The sequence below is a fragment of the Pan troglodytes genome, chromosome 20 (assembly GCF_028858775.2).
Source record: "Pan troglodytes isolate AG18354 chromosome 20, NHGRI_mPanTro3-v2.0_pri, whole genome shotgun sequence".
Lineage (NCBI taxonomy): Eukaryota > Metazoa > Chordata > Mammalia > Primates > Hominidae > Pan > Pan troglodytes.
Window position 1 is genome coordinate 26268849 of NC_072418.2, and position 15675 is coordinate 26284523.

General features: G+C 41.5%; 1 protein-coding gene and 1 long non-coding RNA gene across 4 annotated transcripts in view; one reads left to right on the forward strand and one right to left on the reverse strand.

Moving 5' to 3' along the window:
* Window positions 1–2540: 2540 nt before the first annotated feature.
* Window positions 2541–13348, reverse strand: LOC134809100 (uncharacterized). Its single transcript, XR_010153807.1, has 3 exons — window positions 13065–13348; window positions 4168–4252; window positions 2541–2765 (listed from the first exon to the last, which is right to left on the reverse strand). It is a non-coding gene; the product is annotated as an uncharacterized LOC134809100 (long non-coding RNA).
* Window positions 9323–15675, forward strand: part of LOC455907 (zinc finger protein 726) — a 29579-nt gene continuing 23226 nt past the window's right edge. For 2 of the 3 annotated variants that reach the window (XM_024351417.3, XM_024351418.3), the window contains exons 1-3: window positions 9421–9556; window positions 14491–14617; window positions 15105–15200. In XM_024351417.3, coding sequence (XP_024207185.1) covers window positions 9554–9556; window positions 14491–14617; window positions 15105–15200 — 226 coding nt within the window. In that variant the 5' untranslated portion in view covers window positions 9421–9553. Of the gene's footprint in view, window positions 9557–14490; window positions 14618–15104; window positions 15201–15675 lie in introns of all 3 variants that reach the window. The other variant, XM_016935581.4, reaches the window with a different exon arrangement.

Below are 15675 nucleotides of genomic sequence, written 5' to 3' on the forward strand. Positions count from 1 at the left end.
GTAATGGCATACATTGGACTGAGGTGGCAAGTACCATTACATATCACTCCTTGATTGTAAAAGATAATATTGATTATACTCATGTTTGTTTTATATTATTCACTGGTTCTAAGATGCAAAGCTGGAACACAAGCTGTAACCACTATGCCAGTCACTGCTCACATCTGTATGCTTCAATCATCAAAACTTGATGCAAAAAAGGCTTGGGGGGGTGTCGGTCAGAGTGGTGAAAAATCTATAGGGAAAGAATGCAAACCTCCTGAAAATTTGGAAGGTCCTGCAGAGCCCCAGGGGATAATAGCTGAAGGCACCTGTTCTATAACCTTGAGTCAGGGGGTGAGGAGTAAATACAAGGGAGTGTGAGGGAACTTTATCTTAAAGAGGCTTGTTTACTTATGTTGACCAGGAACTGACCTTTGATCATTTGCACATGTGATGTTTCTTGAACGGGGAACAATAAATGTTAATTACCTGCAGGTTGTATTGGCTCCAGGTTTTCGGCATTGTACCTGCACTGAATAAAAGAAAGCAGCCCAGCTTCTCAGGGCTGCACTCTGTCCAATATAGCCAGGCAGTCGCCTAGCTGCTCTTACACTGCATACCTGTGTCTGAGTACTCATTTCATCCATCAGCCAGGGTCTGTGGGACAGACCCAGCAATAAAGCCCTCAGGTAATATATTGAATGCCCTTATATGGTCCAGCACACAGGTGACATTGTGATACTGGTATTCACAACCAGTCAACAGTAAATACGTCATCCTTTTAGATAAACACAATCTACTTCTGAAGTTCTGAATCTCATCCCTGGAGGAAGTGGAAAGCTGCAAAATTGACTCTCACATGTGGATCTGGTCCACAGCTAGGCTGCTGACTCAGATCAAGATTCAGCACATCTGTGAGACTATGGAGTTTACTGAGGAGACACAGTCTGAAGGAGAGAATGAGACTCTTATTCATAAACCTGTCCACATTGAGATTGTGATTTGCGTACTTAGACCCAACCTCCAAATGGTCTTGACTCTCATACCTAGAATGGGAATATGTGAAAAGTTATTCATGCTATCCCTGAGTCTTTCTGCATGTGTGATTGTTACACACATCTCTGTTCATAACCTGAGTGATTTGACACTCCTGCCTGGGCCCAGCACACAGATGGGATTGGGATATATTGTTGGAACCAGTATGTAGGTGATGTGACCCTAAACTCATGCCTTGGTGCTGCCAAAGAGGGCATTGTGACATATCACTGGTCCCTGCACCCAGGTAATGTGCTTGTCCTTTCTGTGCCCTGCCCACATTGGCTACTGTAACATATCGCTGGGTCTAACACCCAGGAGATATGAATCTCTGCCCTAGACCTTGGCTACAGGAGGCATTTTGCCATATTCCTGGACCCATCTATTTGATGGGTTACTTTCCACTCTTACATGGGCTTTTCCCTAGGAGACATATGTAATGTTTCTTTTTTCTCCTATCTGGACCCAGACCACAGAAGCGAGAGTGACTAATCCCTAGTGACATTTCACAGGTGATGTAATTTTTCTGCCTTATACCTGTCCACAGAGGACATAGTGAATGTCCCTGGCCCACTAAACTGGATTATATGACTTTTTATTTTTGTCTCAGACCTGTCAACAGTGGGGATTGTGACAGATCACTCTTCTCAGCACTTACATAATATTTTTCCCATCCTTGGGCACTGCCCACTGGGGTGATTGTGACATATAACTAGGTGAAGGCCCTAGGTTATGACTTTTCTCTTCGGCGTTAGCCTTGCCCACACAGGGTGTTTTGACATATCTCTGAAGCTCTAACTTAGGTAGACTGCTGCATGGGCTCTTCATTTTTCAGGAAGTATTGTCCCGTATTTTTTTCACCTAGTAATAAGGTGATGTTACTCTCTTCTAGTGCTTGGGCTCTGCCCAAAAAGGGCATATTTCAAAAGTTCCATCACCTAGGTGTTGGGTCCAGCCACATTTCAATATACAAATTGTATATTGTGTATGTTAAAAACTGTGTATATTGAAATACGGCTGGGTCCAACACCTATGTGATCTAACTCTCCCACATGAGCCCTTCCAATAGGGGAATTATGACATATTTTGTTTATCACCTAAGTGATGTAACTCTCCTTTTCTACCTGAGCCCTGTATAAAGGGAGGATTGTGACATATCACTGGACCCAGCATCTGGTGATATCACCCTCTTTTTTCTTTTCTTTTGTCTTTTTTTTTTTGAGATGATGTCTCACTTTGTATCCCAAGCTGGAGTGCAGTGGTGTGATCACGGCTCACTGCAACATCCATCTCCCAGGTTCAAGTGATTCTCCTGCCTTAACCTCCTGAGTAGCTGGGATTACAGGTGTGTGCTACCACAGCTGGCTAATTTTTGTATTTTTAGTAGAGATGGGGTTTTGCCATGTTTGCCAGGCTGGTCTCCAACTCCTGACCTCAAGCGATCTGCCAGCCTCAGCCTCCCAAAGTGCTGGGATTATAGGCGTGAGCCACTGCACCAGCCCTTATCACTCTCCTCTTTCAAATTGGCCCCATCTATTTTAGGTATTAAAACATATTGCTGGGTCAAATCAAGTGGGTGAGAGGCTCTAGCCTGGGCCCTGCCCACTAGAGGCCTTGTGACATGTCTCTGCATCCTTGACTTTGAGGTATGACTTTCCTCTTGCATCTGCATCATGCCCACACAGAAGATTGTGATTTACTTCTGGGTTCAGCAACCAGGTGGTGTTTTTCTTGTACCCAGGTCTTACCTGCAGAAAAAATTGTGACATATACCTGGGCCCATTACCCAGGTAATATGTCTTTGCTGTTTGTGCCCTGCTTTCTGGAGAAAATTGTAACATAACCCTGGCCAGGCAACCAGGTGATATTACTCTCTGCCTGGTCTCTGCCCTGGAAAAATTGTGACATATTTCTGACCCAGCACCCAGGTGATGTTAGTCTTTTGTTTTTTTTCTACTCACAGTTTGGGTTGTGACATATACCTTACCCAAGCTCACAGTTGTGATGATGACACTAATACCGTGAATCAGCCAAAAGGAGAGATACTGGCACTTGTAACTAAACTTAGAGAAATGGGAATATTCCTGTGTCTTCTCTATATAATAACATCATAGAGGATTACTATTCTTTCACATTTATATTAAGTCTTTGGATGGTACAGAGAATGTCATCACAGAACCAAGCACACAGGTGAGACTGTGTTTCCCATATGCACAACCTACCAAATGTTAGCAATGTCACCCTGACACATGGACAGTGCCCACTGGGGAGATACTGATTTCACAGGTGAGTGCAGTCCACAGTAAAAATTCTGACTGTCTTATGTGATCATGCCCCCAGAGTTAACACAGTGACTCATTTCTTTCTTTCTTTTTTTTTTTTTTTTTTGAGACAGAGTCTTGCACTGTTGCCGGGCTGGAGTGCAATGGCACAATCTCAGCCCACTGCAACCTACACTTCCTGGTTCAAATGATTATCCAGAGTAGCTGGGATTATAGGTGCATGCCACTAGTCCTGGCTAATTTTTTTTTTTTTTTGTATTTTTAGTAGAGATGGGATTTCACCATGTTGGTCAGACTGGTCTCAAAATGTTGACCTCAGGTGATCCACCCACTTTGGCCTCCCAAAGTGCTGGGACTAGGGGCAATTGTTTAAAGACATTTTGTTTCTGACTAGCAGTCTCACCCATTATTTCTTTATTCTGAAATTTCTAAAACAAAAGAATATATGTAGCCAATCAATAACTTATGCATTTAAGTATGAATTCTTGGTAAATAACTTAGGGACTGGCTTCTCACTTTTTTGAAAAGACTCACTTTCAATGGCTGTTAATTGAAATATATATTCAGGGCAACTTAAATCTGTCCTCCTGATGGCCATCCTCAATATCAGACCTTGAGTAAATATATTTCAGATTACATTTTAACTTTTTGATTATTTTAAGTTGACTCAGGGCTGGCCTGGAACATTCTCCTGGGTGTAAATACTCTGACTATAAGCTACCTGCTCAGTAGAGGAAACTAATCAACAGCATGGCCTAGCATAGTTCAAAGACACATGTGGTGAGAAGCTCACTGGGGCCTGGCTCCTAATTGCAAGGACAGTTGCACAGGTGTGTCTGAATGCTTGGTGAGCCTGGCCTTTCCTCACCCGATGTCTCTCACCAGCCATTTCAACCACATCTTGGCCTTCTGTCATTCTGTTCTCAGGGGTGAAAACTCATCTTCAGGGCTGTCTACAGCAAAAGAGAAACATCAGGTTACCAAAACCTCAGGAATAGGGATTACAGATTGGATTAAGAGCGTGCGCTTTCTTAAGGATGATATGTATGGAAAATCAGCAAATAATTTCAGAATGATACAAGAAAAAATGCCTCTAATGGGTATTCATACTATAGTTCAACTCGATTTGTTCTGTACATGGTAGGGAAAATGGGATAAAATATCGTAAGTTCAAGCATTTTTGCTGCTCAGTCAGAATGAAACCCTGCAGCAGGCATGGGCATGTTTCATGAGAGAAATAGAATAAAAAGAGTTAGACAATATGATCATTTATTGCAAGCCCCCTGCCACTTGATTCAGTGAGCATTTTTGGGTGAAGTGGAACCTCTTTCTGTCAGGTCTGAAGGTTCAGATGTGTCAGTCCTATCTGCCCCAGTTCACCTGAAAGTTCTATTGAGAACCCTTTGTCCCTCCTCCTTACCCTTCTAGTTCCTCTCTACACCCACCACACCCTGAAGAATGGAGCTCAGTGGGTACTACTAGTAGTGGAGCTGCCTATCAACCTCCAAAAGGAAATCTTTGTCCACTTAGAGAGGTTGCAAATAGGGAAGAAGTCATTGTGAGAGGACATGTCCCCTTTTCTATGTCTGGTTTGGCTCTATAATAAGACAAGTTTGGTCATTTCTCTGAAGATCCAGAAAAATTCATAGATGAGTTTGAAAAGTTAACTCTGACCTATACTTTAACTTGGCAGGATCTGTATGTTTTGTTGTCTCTGTGTTGTACAGTGGAAGAGAAACAATGCATTTTGGGGACAGCTAGGACCCATGCAGATGAGGTATTGGCTTGCAGCCTGAACCATAATATATATCAGACAGGAGGTATAGCAGTTCCAGATCAAGATCTACGATGGAATATCAAAGGGGCAGTGAGGACTTGGGAGAAGAGGTCATATGGTTACTTGTTTGTTGGAAGAGATGAAGAAATGTAAGAAAAATCCTGTTAACAATGAAAAGGTTAAGGAAGTTTCTCAGGGCAAAGACGAGAATCCAGCTTTGTTTCAATAGCATTTAGTTGAGGCAATCAGGAAATATACTAACATGGATCTTGCCTCAAGGTAAAGATAAACCCTTCTGGGAGTCCACTTTATAACCCAGTCTGCCTCTGATATCCATAGAAAACTAGTAAAAGCAGCTATGGGTCCCCAAACTTCTATGAACAGCTTTGGATATGGCATTTTTAGTTTTTAATAACAGAGGCAAAGTGGAGGAAGGAGAAAGAGGAAGAAGGACCTCCACAAGGTGCAGCTCTTGGCTGCAACCTTAAGCTAACCTCCCATGTGGGAGGTTGCCTTCCTAGGTCTTGGCTTGAACAAGGGAAGCTGAAAGGTGAAAAGCTCAAAGCTGGGAATCCGAGTCACTGTGCTTTGGGCATAAATCAGTGTGCACACTGTAAGAAAACAGGCCATTAGAAGAGGGATAGTCCAGTGTTCTGAAGAGAGCCGTCAGCACCCAAACTAATGATGGGTGAAACAGCCAGGCAAGTGCCCAAGAGTGACGGGGCCTGAGACCTTCCACCACAGCTTCCATCAGACAACTAGCCATATATCTGGAGAAGCCTCAGTAACCTTTGCCATGGCAGGTAAGAATATTAATTTTTGCCAGGTGTGGTAGCTCACGCCTGCAATCCTAGCACTTTGGGAGGCCAAGATGGGAGGATTACTTGAGGTCAGGAGTTTGAGAGTAGCCTGGCCAACATGGTGAAACCCCATCTCTACTAAAAATACCAAAAAAAAAAAAAATCTGGAAATTGCTTGAATCCGAGAGGTGGAGGTTGTGGTGAGCTGAGATTGTGCCACTGCACTCCAGCCTGGGCAAGAGAGCGAGACTCTATCTCAAAAAAAAAAAAGAAAAGAAAACAAAAAAGAATATTAACTTTCTTCTGGATGGCTTACTCTGTTTTGACCCATATAATGGGCTCTGTTGCCCCAAAACTTCATGGTCACAGGGGTAGACTGAGAAGCCTATAGATGCCATTTTACCTATTCTCCATGCTGTTTTTCAGAGACCTTGGTTTTCTTACACAACTTTCTTATCATGCCTGGATACCTCAGGGCAGTTGCAGCAACTTCTCTTTTGGTAGATGAATCCAATAAACTGGCTTTAGAACAACACCTGGAAGTTAAAACTCACACCAAGTACAAGGAGTCCTAGAAGCTAAAGGACACCAGTGGATGACAGGGGGACGCTTATTGAAATAGCAGGCATTTTGCTAGACACTCCTGATAAACTACTGATATGAGGTGCTAATCAATAAAAAATAGTTAAACATTTGCATGACTCTACCCATTTGGGAAGAGATTCCCTGTTTCAAATAATGTCTTGGCTTTTTATAGAAAAAGGATTACTTAAAACAGTAAACCAGGTTACTTGAGCCTGTGAACAATGTGTCTGGAATAACCCAAATGACCAATGTTTACCTCCTCCTTTAGTAAGGCCTATTCAGCATAGACGAATATACCCTGGTGAAGACTGGCAAATAGACTATACTCAGATGACCCCATGTAAAGGGTTTAAATATTTATTAGTATTCATTGACACCTTTACCGTTTGGATCGAGGCTTTTCCTACCGGATCTGAAAAGGCAATTGAGATTCCCAAACTCCTACTAAAAGAAATAATTACACCCCTGGGCGAGGTGGCTCATGCCTGTAATCCCTGCACTTTGGGAGGCTCAGGCGGGTGGATCACCTGAGGTCAGGAGTTCAAGACCAGCCTGGCTAACATGATGAAACCCCCCTCTCTACTAAAAATACAAAAAATTAGCCAGGTGTGGTGGAGGGCACATCTAATCCCAGCTACTTGGACACTGAAGCAGGAGAATCACTTGAGGCTGAGAGGCAGAGGTTGCAGTGAGCTTAGAGTGTGTCACTGCACTCCAGCCTGGGTGACAAGAGTGAAACTCTTTTGCAAAAAAAAAAAAAAAGAAAAGAAAAGAAATAATTCCTAGATTTGGGCTGCTAAGAAATTACACAGAGATAATGGCCTATTTTTCACAGTGACAAATACACAAAACATATCTTGAGACCTAGAAATTTAGTACTGCCTTCACTCAGCGTGAAGGCCACAGTCTTCAGTGAACGTAAAAAGAGCTAATCAAACTCAAAAGAGGACTCTTGCTATGCTATGCCAAGAAATATCAAAGACCTGGCTGTCTTTACTATCTGTAGCCTTATTACAGATTCCAGTGGCCTCTAAGGGAAATCTGCAGCTCAGCTCTTTTGAAATAATGTATGCAAGGCCTTTTTTAGCTACATGCCTTCTTTACTGTGCCTAATAGACACGGATACTTTCAAGTTACAGAATTATGTGACAAGTGCAAAACACACTCTGAATATGGAAATCAAAGACTCCTTTCCCCAACTAAGGAAGCTAATCTTGTTATAACCCAGCCAGGAAATTTGGTCCTATTAAAAACTTGGAAATAAAGATCCCCAGCAGGTCAACTTTCCCCAAAGTGGAAGGGACCCTATCAAGTTCTCTTTAGTACCCCAACTGCAGTTAAAATTCTGGGAATAAATAGCTGGGTCCACTTATCTCGAATTAAACCTGTCTCTTATGAAGTCCTATAGGCTGGCAGAACACAAGAGACTGATCCTGTTTATTCCCATGAGCCAGTGACCTTTGACTCCTGTTCAGAAGAAATGAAAGGGATGGGTAACATATAGATTGGCATTCTACTTTTGGGAATTAGTTGAAATCATGCAGAGAGTAACTTATTTACTGAGTGGGCACAGACTTCATCCTGTCTACATAATCGAACAAACTGTTGGGTATGTAGACATTTAAACAGAGACTCAAAAGGAAACCTATGCTTTGATCAAAACCAAATGTTTTGTGTGTGCTCCAGACTATTTACATAACATAACCCAGGGCATAAAAATTTTAGGCACTCACATCTCTGCCATTTATGTGCTATCAGTGAACCATATATCAGTTTGGTTCTAACAACTGCCCACCTCTTGAAAGGCTTTCCTGTTTAGTTTACTTGGAATAATTGTACTAATTTTGCTTTGCTGTTGTGGAATATATTGTGGTTGTACTCTTTGTGTAGGAATGCAAGACAAGCTCACTAAATGCTTTCTTAAATTGGACGCTTATTAATCTTCTAGATATCACCTTCTTTTGGAACTAGAAGTTATGAACGACCTTCACCATACCAACACTGTCTGACTGAATTTCTCTCTACCCTGAATGCAAGAGACCAATGGTTAGGCAGGAATATTATCGCCCCTAATCAGCCTGAAAAAGTTACAGAAGACGAATCTTTGTCTCTCTGCAACTCTTAGGATTAAGGGTCCTCTTGTAAAGGAAGGCGAAAAATATGACAGAATCATTTGAACCAGAGCGACTCCGTTTTGAGAGAGAGCTAGGAAAATGACGCTGAGACTCGCTGGGCTGCATTCTCAGTAAGTTAGGCATTCCTAGCCTCTAGATATTTATGGTTAAGGAAATGAATTAATAATGTTTACTAAGCAGAACCAGACGGAGGAGTGTCCAGATATTCCAACATCTGGGGAATAAAGGTATTCCTAATTTTGCTTTAAAGATAATATCGAGTCGGCCAGGCATGGTGGCTCACGACTGTAATCCCAGCATTTTGGGAGGTGGATCTCCTGAGGTCAGAAGTTCGAAACCAGCCTGGCTAACGTGGCGAAACCCCATCTCTACTAAAAAAACCCAAAAAACAAAAATTAGCCCGTTGTGGCTGTGTGCACCTGTAGTCCCAGCTACTATGGAGGCTGAGGCAGGAGAATCGCTTGATCCCGGAAGGCGAAGGTTGCAGTGAGCCGAGATCGCGCCATTGCACTCCAGCCTGGACAACAAGAGCGAAACTTTGGCTAAAAAAAAAATTATTCACATATTTAATACCTTGAAAAAAAGACAGCAAAGAAGACAGAAAATTTTTCCGTGTTCTGGGATGGGCCTCGTTCAGCTCAGGGAGGAAGCCCCGCCTGAAAAGGCTGAGGCTTAGGCTGTCAATCTTTCTTCATTCAGCCCAACGTCTGATGACATCTTCTGTCACTCAGGGCCTTAGAAAGCGGGGTCTTAAACGTTATCCAATCAGAGACGCTGTCCTGGGAACTGTCCAATCAGGCACGCAGCTGGAGCGAACAGGGCGGCTTCCGGGATTTGGCGGGGCCTTTGTCTCTATCTGCGGCCGGAGCTCCAGGTCTCGTCCTCACTACTCTGTGTCTTCTGCTTTTAGGGGCGCAGCCTCTGTGGCCCTATGACCTGCCCCCTGGAAGCCTAGAAATGGTGAGAGTGCCGGGTCCGACATCCCGAGAGAGGGAACGGGGCTGGCTGGAACCGGTGGGAAGCGGCTGTGGTGGGACTCAGGCCTCCTCGCAGTCAGTTTTACAATCTGCGCCCGAGTTGTTGCCCAGCTCGGCCTCAGTCCCTTCAGCCGTAAGATGGCGGCTGCGCGGACAGCCGGGCTCCCGGGCGTTCTGTCTCTTCCCTGCGCAGTGACTGTGCCCTGGCTTGGAGCCCTCTTTGGGCCGCTCTGCACCAGTAGCCCCGCGTCTCTCCCAGATTGTGCAGGGACCATGGGAGGAACGTCAGGGCAGAATCCTGACTCCGGGTGCGGGTTCATGAATGGGAAGAGCTTTGGTCCGTGGGGTTTTCAGGCCATTTTTTCCTGTTAAAAATTTATGGGCCTCACTGCAAAAACATTAAATAATTTAAAGTGTGATTCAAAAATTTTAGAGCACCTTGCTGTGGTTTGTAATTTGTATTCCATGGAAGGAAAAGTTTTTATAAGTTTCATGATAAAACCAAATTCCGTAATTGGCTAGGTACGGTTATGTAGATTTTGTTGTTATTTTGTTGTTGTTTTGTTTTCATTTTCTTTTTTTTTGAGACAGAGTCTCTGTTGCCCAGGCTGAAGTGCAGTATCGTGATCTCGGCTCACTGCAACCTCCACCTCCCGGGTTCAAGCGATTTTTCTGCCTCAGCCTCCCTAGTTAGTTGGGACTACAGGCGCCTGCCACCACATTTGGCAATTTTTTTAATTTTTAGCATAGACGGGGGTTTCACCGTGTTGGTCAGGCAGGTCTCGAACTCCTGACCTCAGGTGATCCACCCACCTCGGCCTTCCAAAGTTCTGGGATTACAGGCGTGAGCCACTGTGCCCGTCCTAGTTCTTAATTTTTACAATCAAGGTGGAAATATCATGGTTATGTAATCAGAGCTTAATTGGCAGTTTATAGTTGGTTAAGCGTTAAGCCTGAATTTTGTTTCTGCCAATGTAGTAATTTACAAAAAAATGCTCTTGAGTTTAGACTTTTTTTTTAGAAGTAGAAATCCAGGGACTAGAGCCACCTCAATCTAATTTCCTGCCACTTAATGGTTTTCACGCTCCACAGGGGACTGATTTTTTTCCTGAATTTTTCACAAGTGTCCCAAGCAGGGCCTCAAGTCTGCCCCTCATCCCCTATTCCTCCAGCCTGACTGGCTTGCAGTAAAATACTAAATTTCCAGTTTTGTCTGACGTTGCCAAATGCCAGTTTCTCCTCCCTAATTGACTTTATCAACTATTTGTCCTTGAGTGTACATATTGATACCTATTTTAATGAATCTTTTTTTTTTTTTTTTTAAAGTATTTGAGACAGAGCCTTGCTCTGTTGCAGTGCAGTGGCTGGAGTGCAGTGGCATGACTTAGGCTCACTGCAGCCTCCGCTTCCTGTGCTCAAACGGTTCTCATTTCTGTCTCCCAACTAGCTGGAATTACAGATGCCTGGCACCACGCCTGGCTAATTTTTGTATTTTTAGTAGAGACGGGGTTTCACTATGTTGGCCAGGCTGGTCTTGAACTTCTGGTTTCAAGTCATCCGCCTGCCTCGGCCTCCCAAAGAGCTCGGATTACACATGTGAGCTACCGTGCCTGGTGAATTAATTATTTTTTGACAAAGCATTTGATGGCACATTTAAAAAGATTTTTTTTCTAAATATTTCCTATGAGAATAAAGCAAAGAATAATCTGACACTATTGTAAAATATCTGTGTTTTTTTCTTTTATTTTACCTAGTCACAGATATCTTAGAATGTTTTTGGGTCAAGATTTTTTTTTTTTTTTGGAAACTATATAGGGTGATGTGTCTTCAGTCACCCTTCAGTTTTAGCTTGGACCTGGGTTTCAGTACTGTATGGGGGATAAACCACGATACCCACTGTGGCTATGTCTGCTAGAGTGTCTAGTGAATATCAGCTGCTGGGTCATTTTCTCCCATAGGACAACCTGAGTTATTGAGTGTAGCTTCTCAAGTGTGCAGGTGGTTGCCCTGAGGCTAAGAGGCATTTCCTGGTGCACTTTTGTTTTTTTAAAAAAACTTAATTCCTTGAGACATTAATATTGTCTTCACCCAACCCAGCTTTCATTTCTTGGAAACACATTGCTGGTCAGCCAATAGCTACAAGCATTGAGGAGAAAAATAATTTCTGCATCCTGGATTCCTTTAGGGGGCAGAAAAATAGTGCAAGAAAAATAGTAAAAAATTTCTATAAAAAAAATTAGTATTCCAAAAGACCAAAAAACCACCAAAAACCAAAAAACTGACTCCACTGTGGTGGTGTAAGAACTTGCAGAGTAAAATGCGCCTGAGGCACTCACTGGGTCATAGTTCAGAGTCTCCTGAGAGGGGTTATTGAGCACTTAAGTGAGCAGGATGGGGTGGGACAATCAACTAATTGAATGGCCTGACTTGACACATGAGTAAAACATATCTGTACCTTGAAAGGATTTGTTCATTTGCTTTGAGCTAAGGTTCTTTTGACCTAATGTATCTTTTTAAGACAGAGTTTCCCTCTGTCAACCAGGCTGGAGTAAAGTGGTGCCATCTCTGCTCACTGCAACCTCCAAATCCCGACTTCAGGTGATTGTCATGCTTCAGTCTCCCAAGTAGGTGGGATTACAGGTGTGCACCACCACACCCACCTAGTTTTTGTATTCTTAGTAGAAATGGAGTTTCACCATGCTAGCCAGGCTGGTGTCAAACTTCTGGCCTCAAGTGACTCACCTTCTTTGGCCTCCCAAAGTGCTGTGATTACAGGCATGAGCCACTGTGCTCAGCTGACCTCAGTTTTTTAACTGTGTATTGCATTTTATTAGTAGAGCTTGAAAGGTAAGGAAATATTTACAAAGGCCATAAAAGGTGAGTTTCAAAAATTAATAATATATTTTACTTGTTGAAAACTTTTACTTTATCTTTCTCAGAGTGAGTTTAGAAATTTTCTCAGGCATGTGCTTTTATGGCTGAGTGATTTCATACAGAAGTCCATCTAGCTTTTAGAATGGTAGCTACCAAAGAAAAAAAGAAAAAAAATTTCTGTTCAATTTCAGCTGTAGACAATGAATACATTTCCCCAAAAAATGTGGTAGATAATTGGTGAGTTACATATATTACTGAAAACTTCAGTTCCTTTTTTTAGCAGGGTAAAATTTTGACAGTGAATATCTTTGTTCTGTATCCTTTTTTGTTTGTTTACTACATGATTTTTAATACAAATAATAAAATAATACATTTACTGTCTGAAAGGAATATGTACTTTTGCTTTTCTTACTGAGGTATAAAATGTAAGCACCTTAAAATGTTCTTTCATTATATGAACACCGAGGAATTTTGCTGATTTTTTCTAACAGTTTTAGTTTCAGAAATGAAATTAATAACTCTAACATGGAAATTAAAGCTTAAGCTGCAGGAGGGTGCCCCTTGTAGGTTGCCATGAGAGTAAGCAGGAACAAAGGAAAGTAGGGGGGTTTTATTACCTCTAAGTAGCTTGTCCTTCTTACTGTGTCCTGTCTCCATTGGCTGGAGTTGGACGGCACAATCCAGTTGGCTAAACCCGGTTGGCTAACTTGAAAAGTGCAGGAATGCGGTTATACCCGTGGCAAGGCAGGAAGATCAGTTTCAGTGGAAGTAGCCCTTGCGACCGACCGGAGGGGTAATTCACAGAGTGGGTAGCAGGTGTGGGATGTGGCTCCATAGATAAGAACTGGCGAGAAAGTTGTTTACCAGGGAAGGGGGAACACAGAGAGTAAGGAAGTCTGGCCTTGAAAGCAAGGGAAAAAAGGGCAAAGAAACTTAAGCAAGCTAAACTTTTGAAGAATAATTTCTTACAGTATTCAACATCTATGCATTACACGATTAAGAAAAGGCTCATTTAAACAGGATGGCATTTATTACCCAGAAAGTTCTGAAAAAACTATCGGGAGATACCTGCTTATTAGGGTGCTAAAAAAAGACTACTTAAAATCACTATTAAAAATTGTAGAACATGGAAGATATCTGTATCTTGGACTTTCCATAAAAATGATGTTTTCTTATGGCTAAATTCAGACTGTAATTTGCTTTAGTGGGGGTAATATCTCAGTAGTGATGCTGTGTCCTGCGTGCATCAGCACACTATAAAGACTTGTCCTAGTGCAGTTGATGTTAATTCCATAAGCTCTCTTACAGAATTTTTCTGTATGGAGTTATTTTTCTCTTCCTCATTAAGTATCTTCATGCAGCTGATGTGCATAAACCATCACACTTAAATGGCAGCTGCCTGTTTTTTTTTAGGTATTCTTTGCATTTATCTTTTGTTGGTAAATGAAAGCTCCATCTTTGTTTACAGGCCAGAAAAACGGAAAAAAAACACAGACTCTTCCACTTACTGGATGTTTGACAAAATAGTCTTTTGGGGCCAAAACATTTGTATTACTAATGAGCTTGATAGAGATTCAGTAACTCAGACTTTATTTCAGATCTTCTGAAAAAATACTCTGCATTAACGAGATGTCCAGTTTATTGTACACATTTAAATTTGAGTGGTACCTTCTAACTCAACATGTTTATTTTGTCTGAAAAATATAAACAGCTGTCTTTTTCATCTGAAAAATATACACAACTCATTCAGTATTATGTAAATACTGCACTCAAAAATGTACATGTTAGTACATTTTTACACTTTATCATTCAGAAAAGTATCATATATACACTGATGTTCTCGATATTATGCCAGTCTCTTTTCTCAGAGTTAGAGAATACATTAGAAAATGTTTGTGTTTTGACAATTATTTTATTGGATAATTTCAGTCCCTCTTATAAGTTAGAATCAATTCTATTCACTTTCTGATTTTACCTTGAGTCAAATGAAAAATTCTGCCCATAGCCACTTTGTAAATATGTGTGTTTGTGTGTATTTTCCAGGGACTGTTGACATTTAGGGATGTGGCCATAGAATTCTCTCTGGAGGAGTGGCAGTGCCTGGACACTGCACAGAAGAATTTATATAGGAATGTGATGTTAGAGAACTACAGAAACCTGGCCTTCCTGGGTGAGGATAACTTTAATACAAAATTTTTAATATAAACTAAAGCTTTTATTTTTCTTTTGTAGTATGTTTTCTGGTAATTTATGCTTTCCTATTTCTGTTTTCAAGAAAATCCTGGGGATTTGTCTGTTTAGAAAAAATTTCTTCAAGATGTTTCATCCTGACCTGAAATTTCCACATTCCTGAGCTGATCTGTGTCTTTCGCTTCAGATTAGTGGTAATTTCAGAACCTTAGTGGCATAAAATATTGTTATTCACACCTTAAAATCCAAGTGCCATTACCAATTTTTGCTTCAGTAGTACCAGGCAGTGAAATTAAGAACCTACAAAATTAAAATATTCTGTAAATATTTAAAAATTTCTGTTATAAATTAGTATATGGGATAAATTTATTAGAATATTCTATTATATCCCTTTTACTTTGCACATTACTAAGTTGGTAATTGGAGAATATGAGCAAGATTCATGTTAATTATTTTTAATAAAACAGGTATTGCTGTCTCTAAGCCAGACCTCATCATCTGTCTGGAGAAAGAAAAAGAGCCCTGGAATGTGAAGCGAGATGAGATGGTGGATGAACCCCCAGGTAGGTGAGAGTGAATACAACAGACGACCTGGATGAGAGGTCCAACGTCAAGAAGAAAGCCAGTCTTTAAAGTGATTTGGAAAGCTGCGTTCCAAAGGAAACTGTTTCTGGAAAGCCTGAAATTTTTAAAAAAATAAACTCTCACATAGGGGCATCTTCTGCTTATGCTTATAAAATATCTAAGAATTCTACTGTCCCTTCAATGATCTTCCTTAACATTTACAGTGACAGCCAAAGTACTGTTCATGGCATATAAAAGAGCGTACAATCTGACTTTTTTTTCTTGTTTTTGTGGACAGATAGATATCTGCATAATTTTGAGACACTCTATGTTAAAATTTTTTTTTTGTTTTAGAAGGAGTGTCGCTTTTGTGGCCCATGCTGGAGTGCAATGGCGCGATCTCGGCTCACTGCAACCTCTGCCTCCCGGGTTGAAGTGATTCTCCTGCCTCAGGCTCCTGAGTAGCTGGGGTTA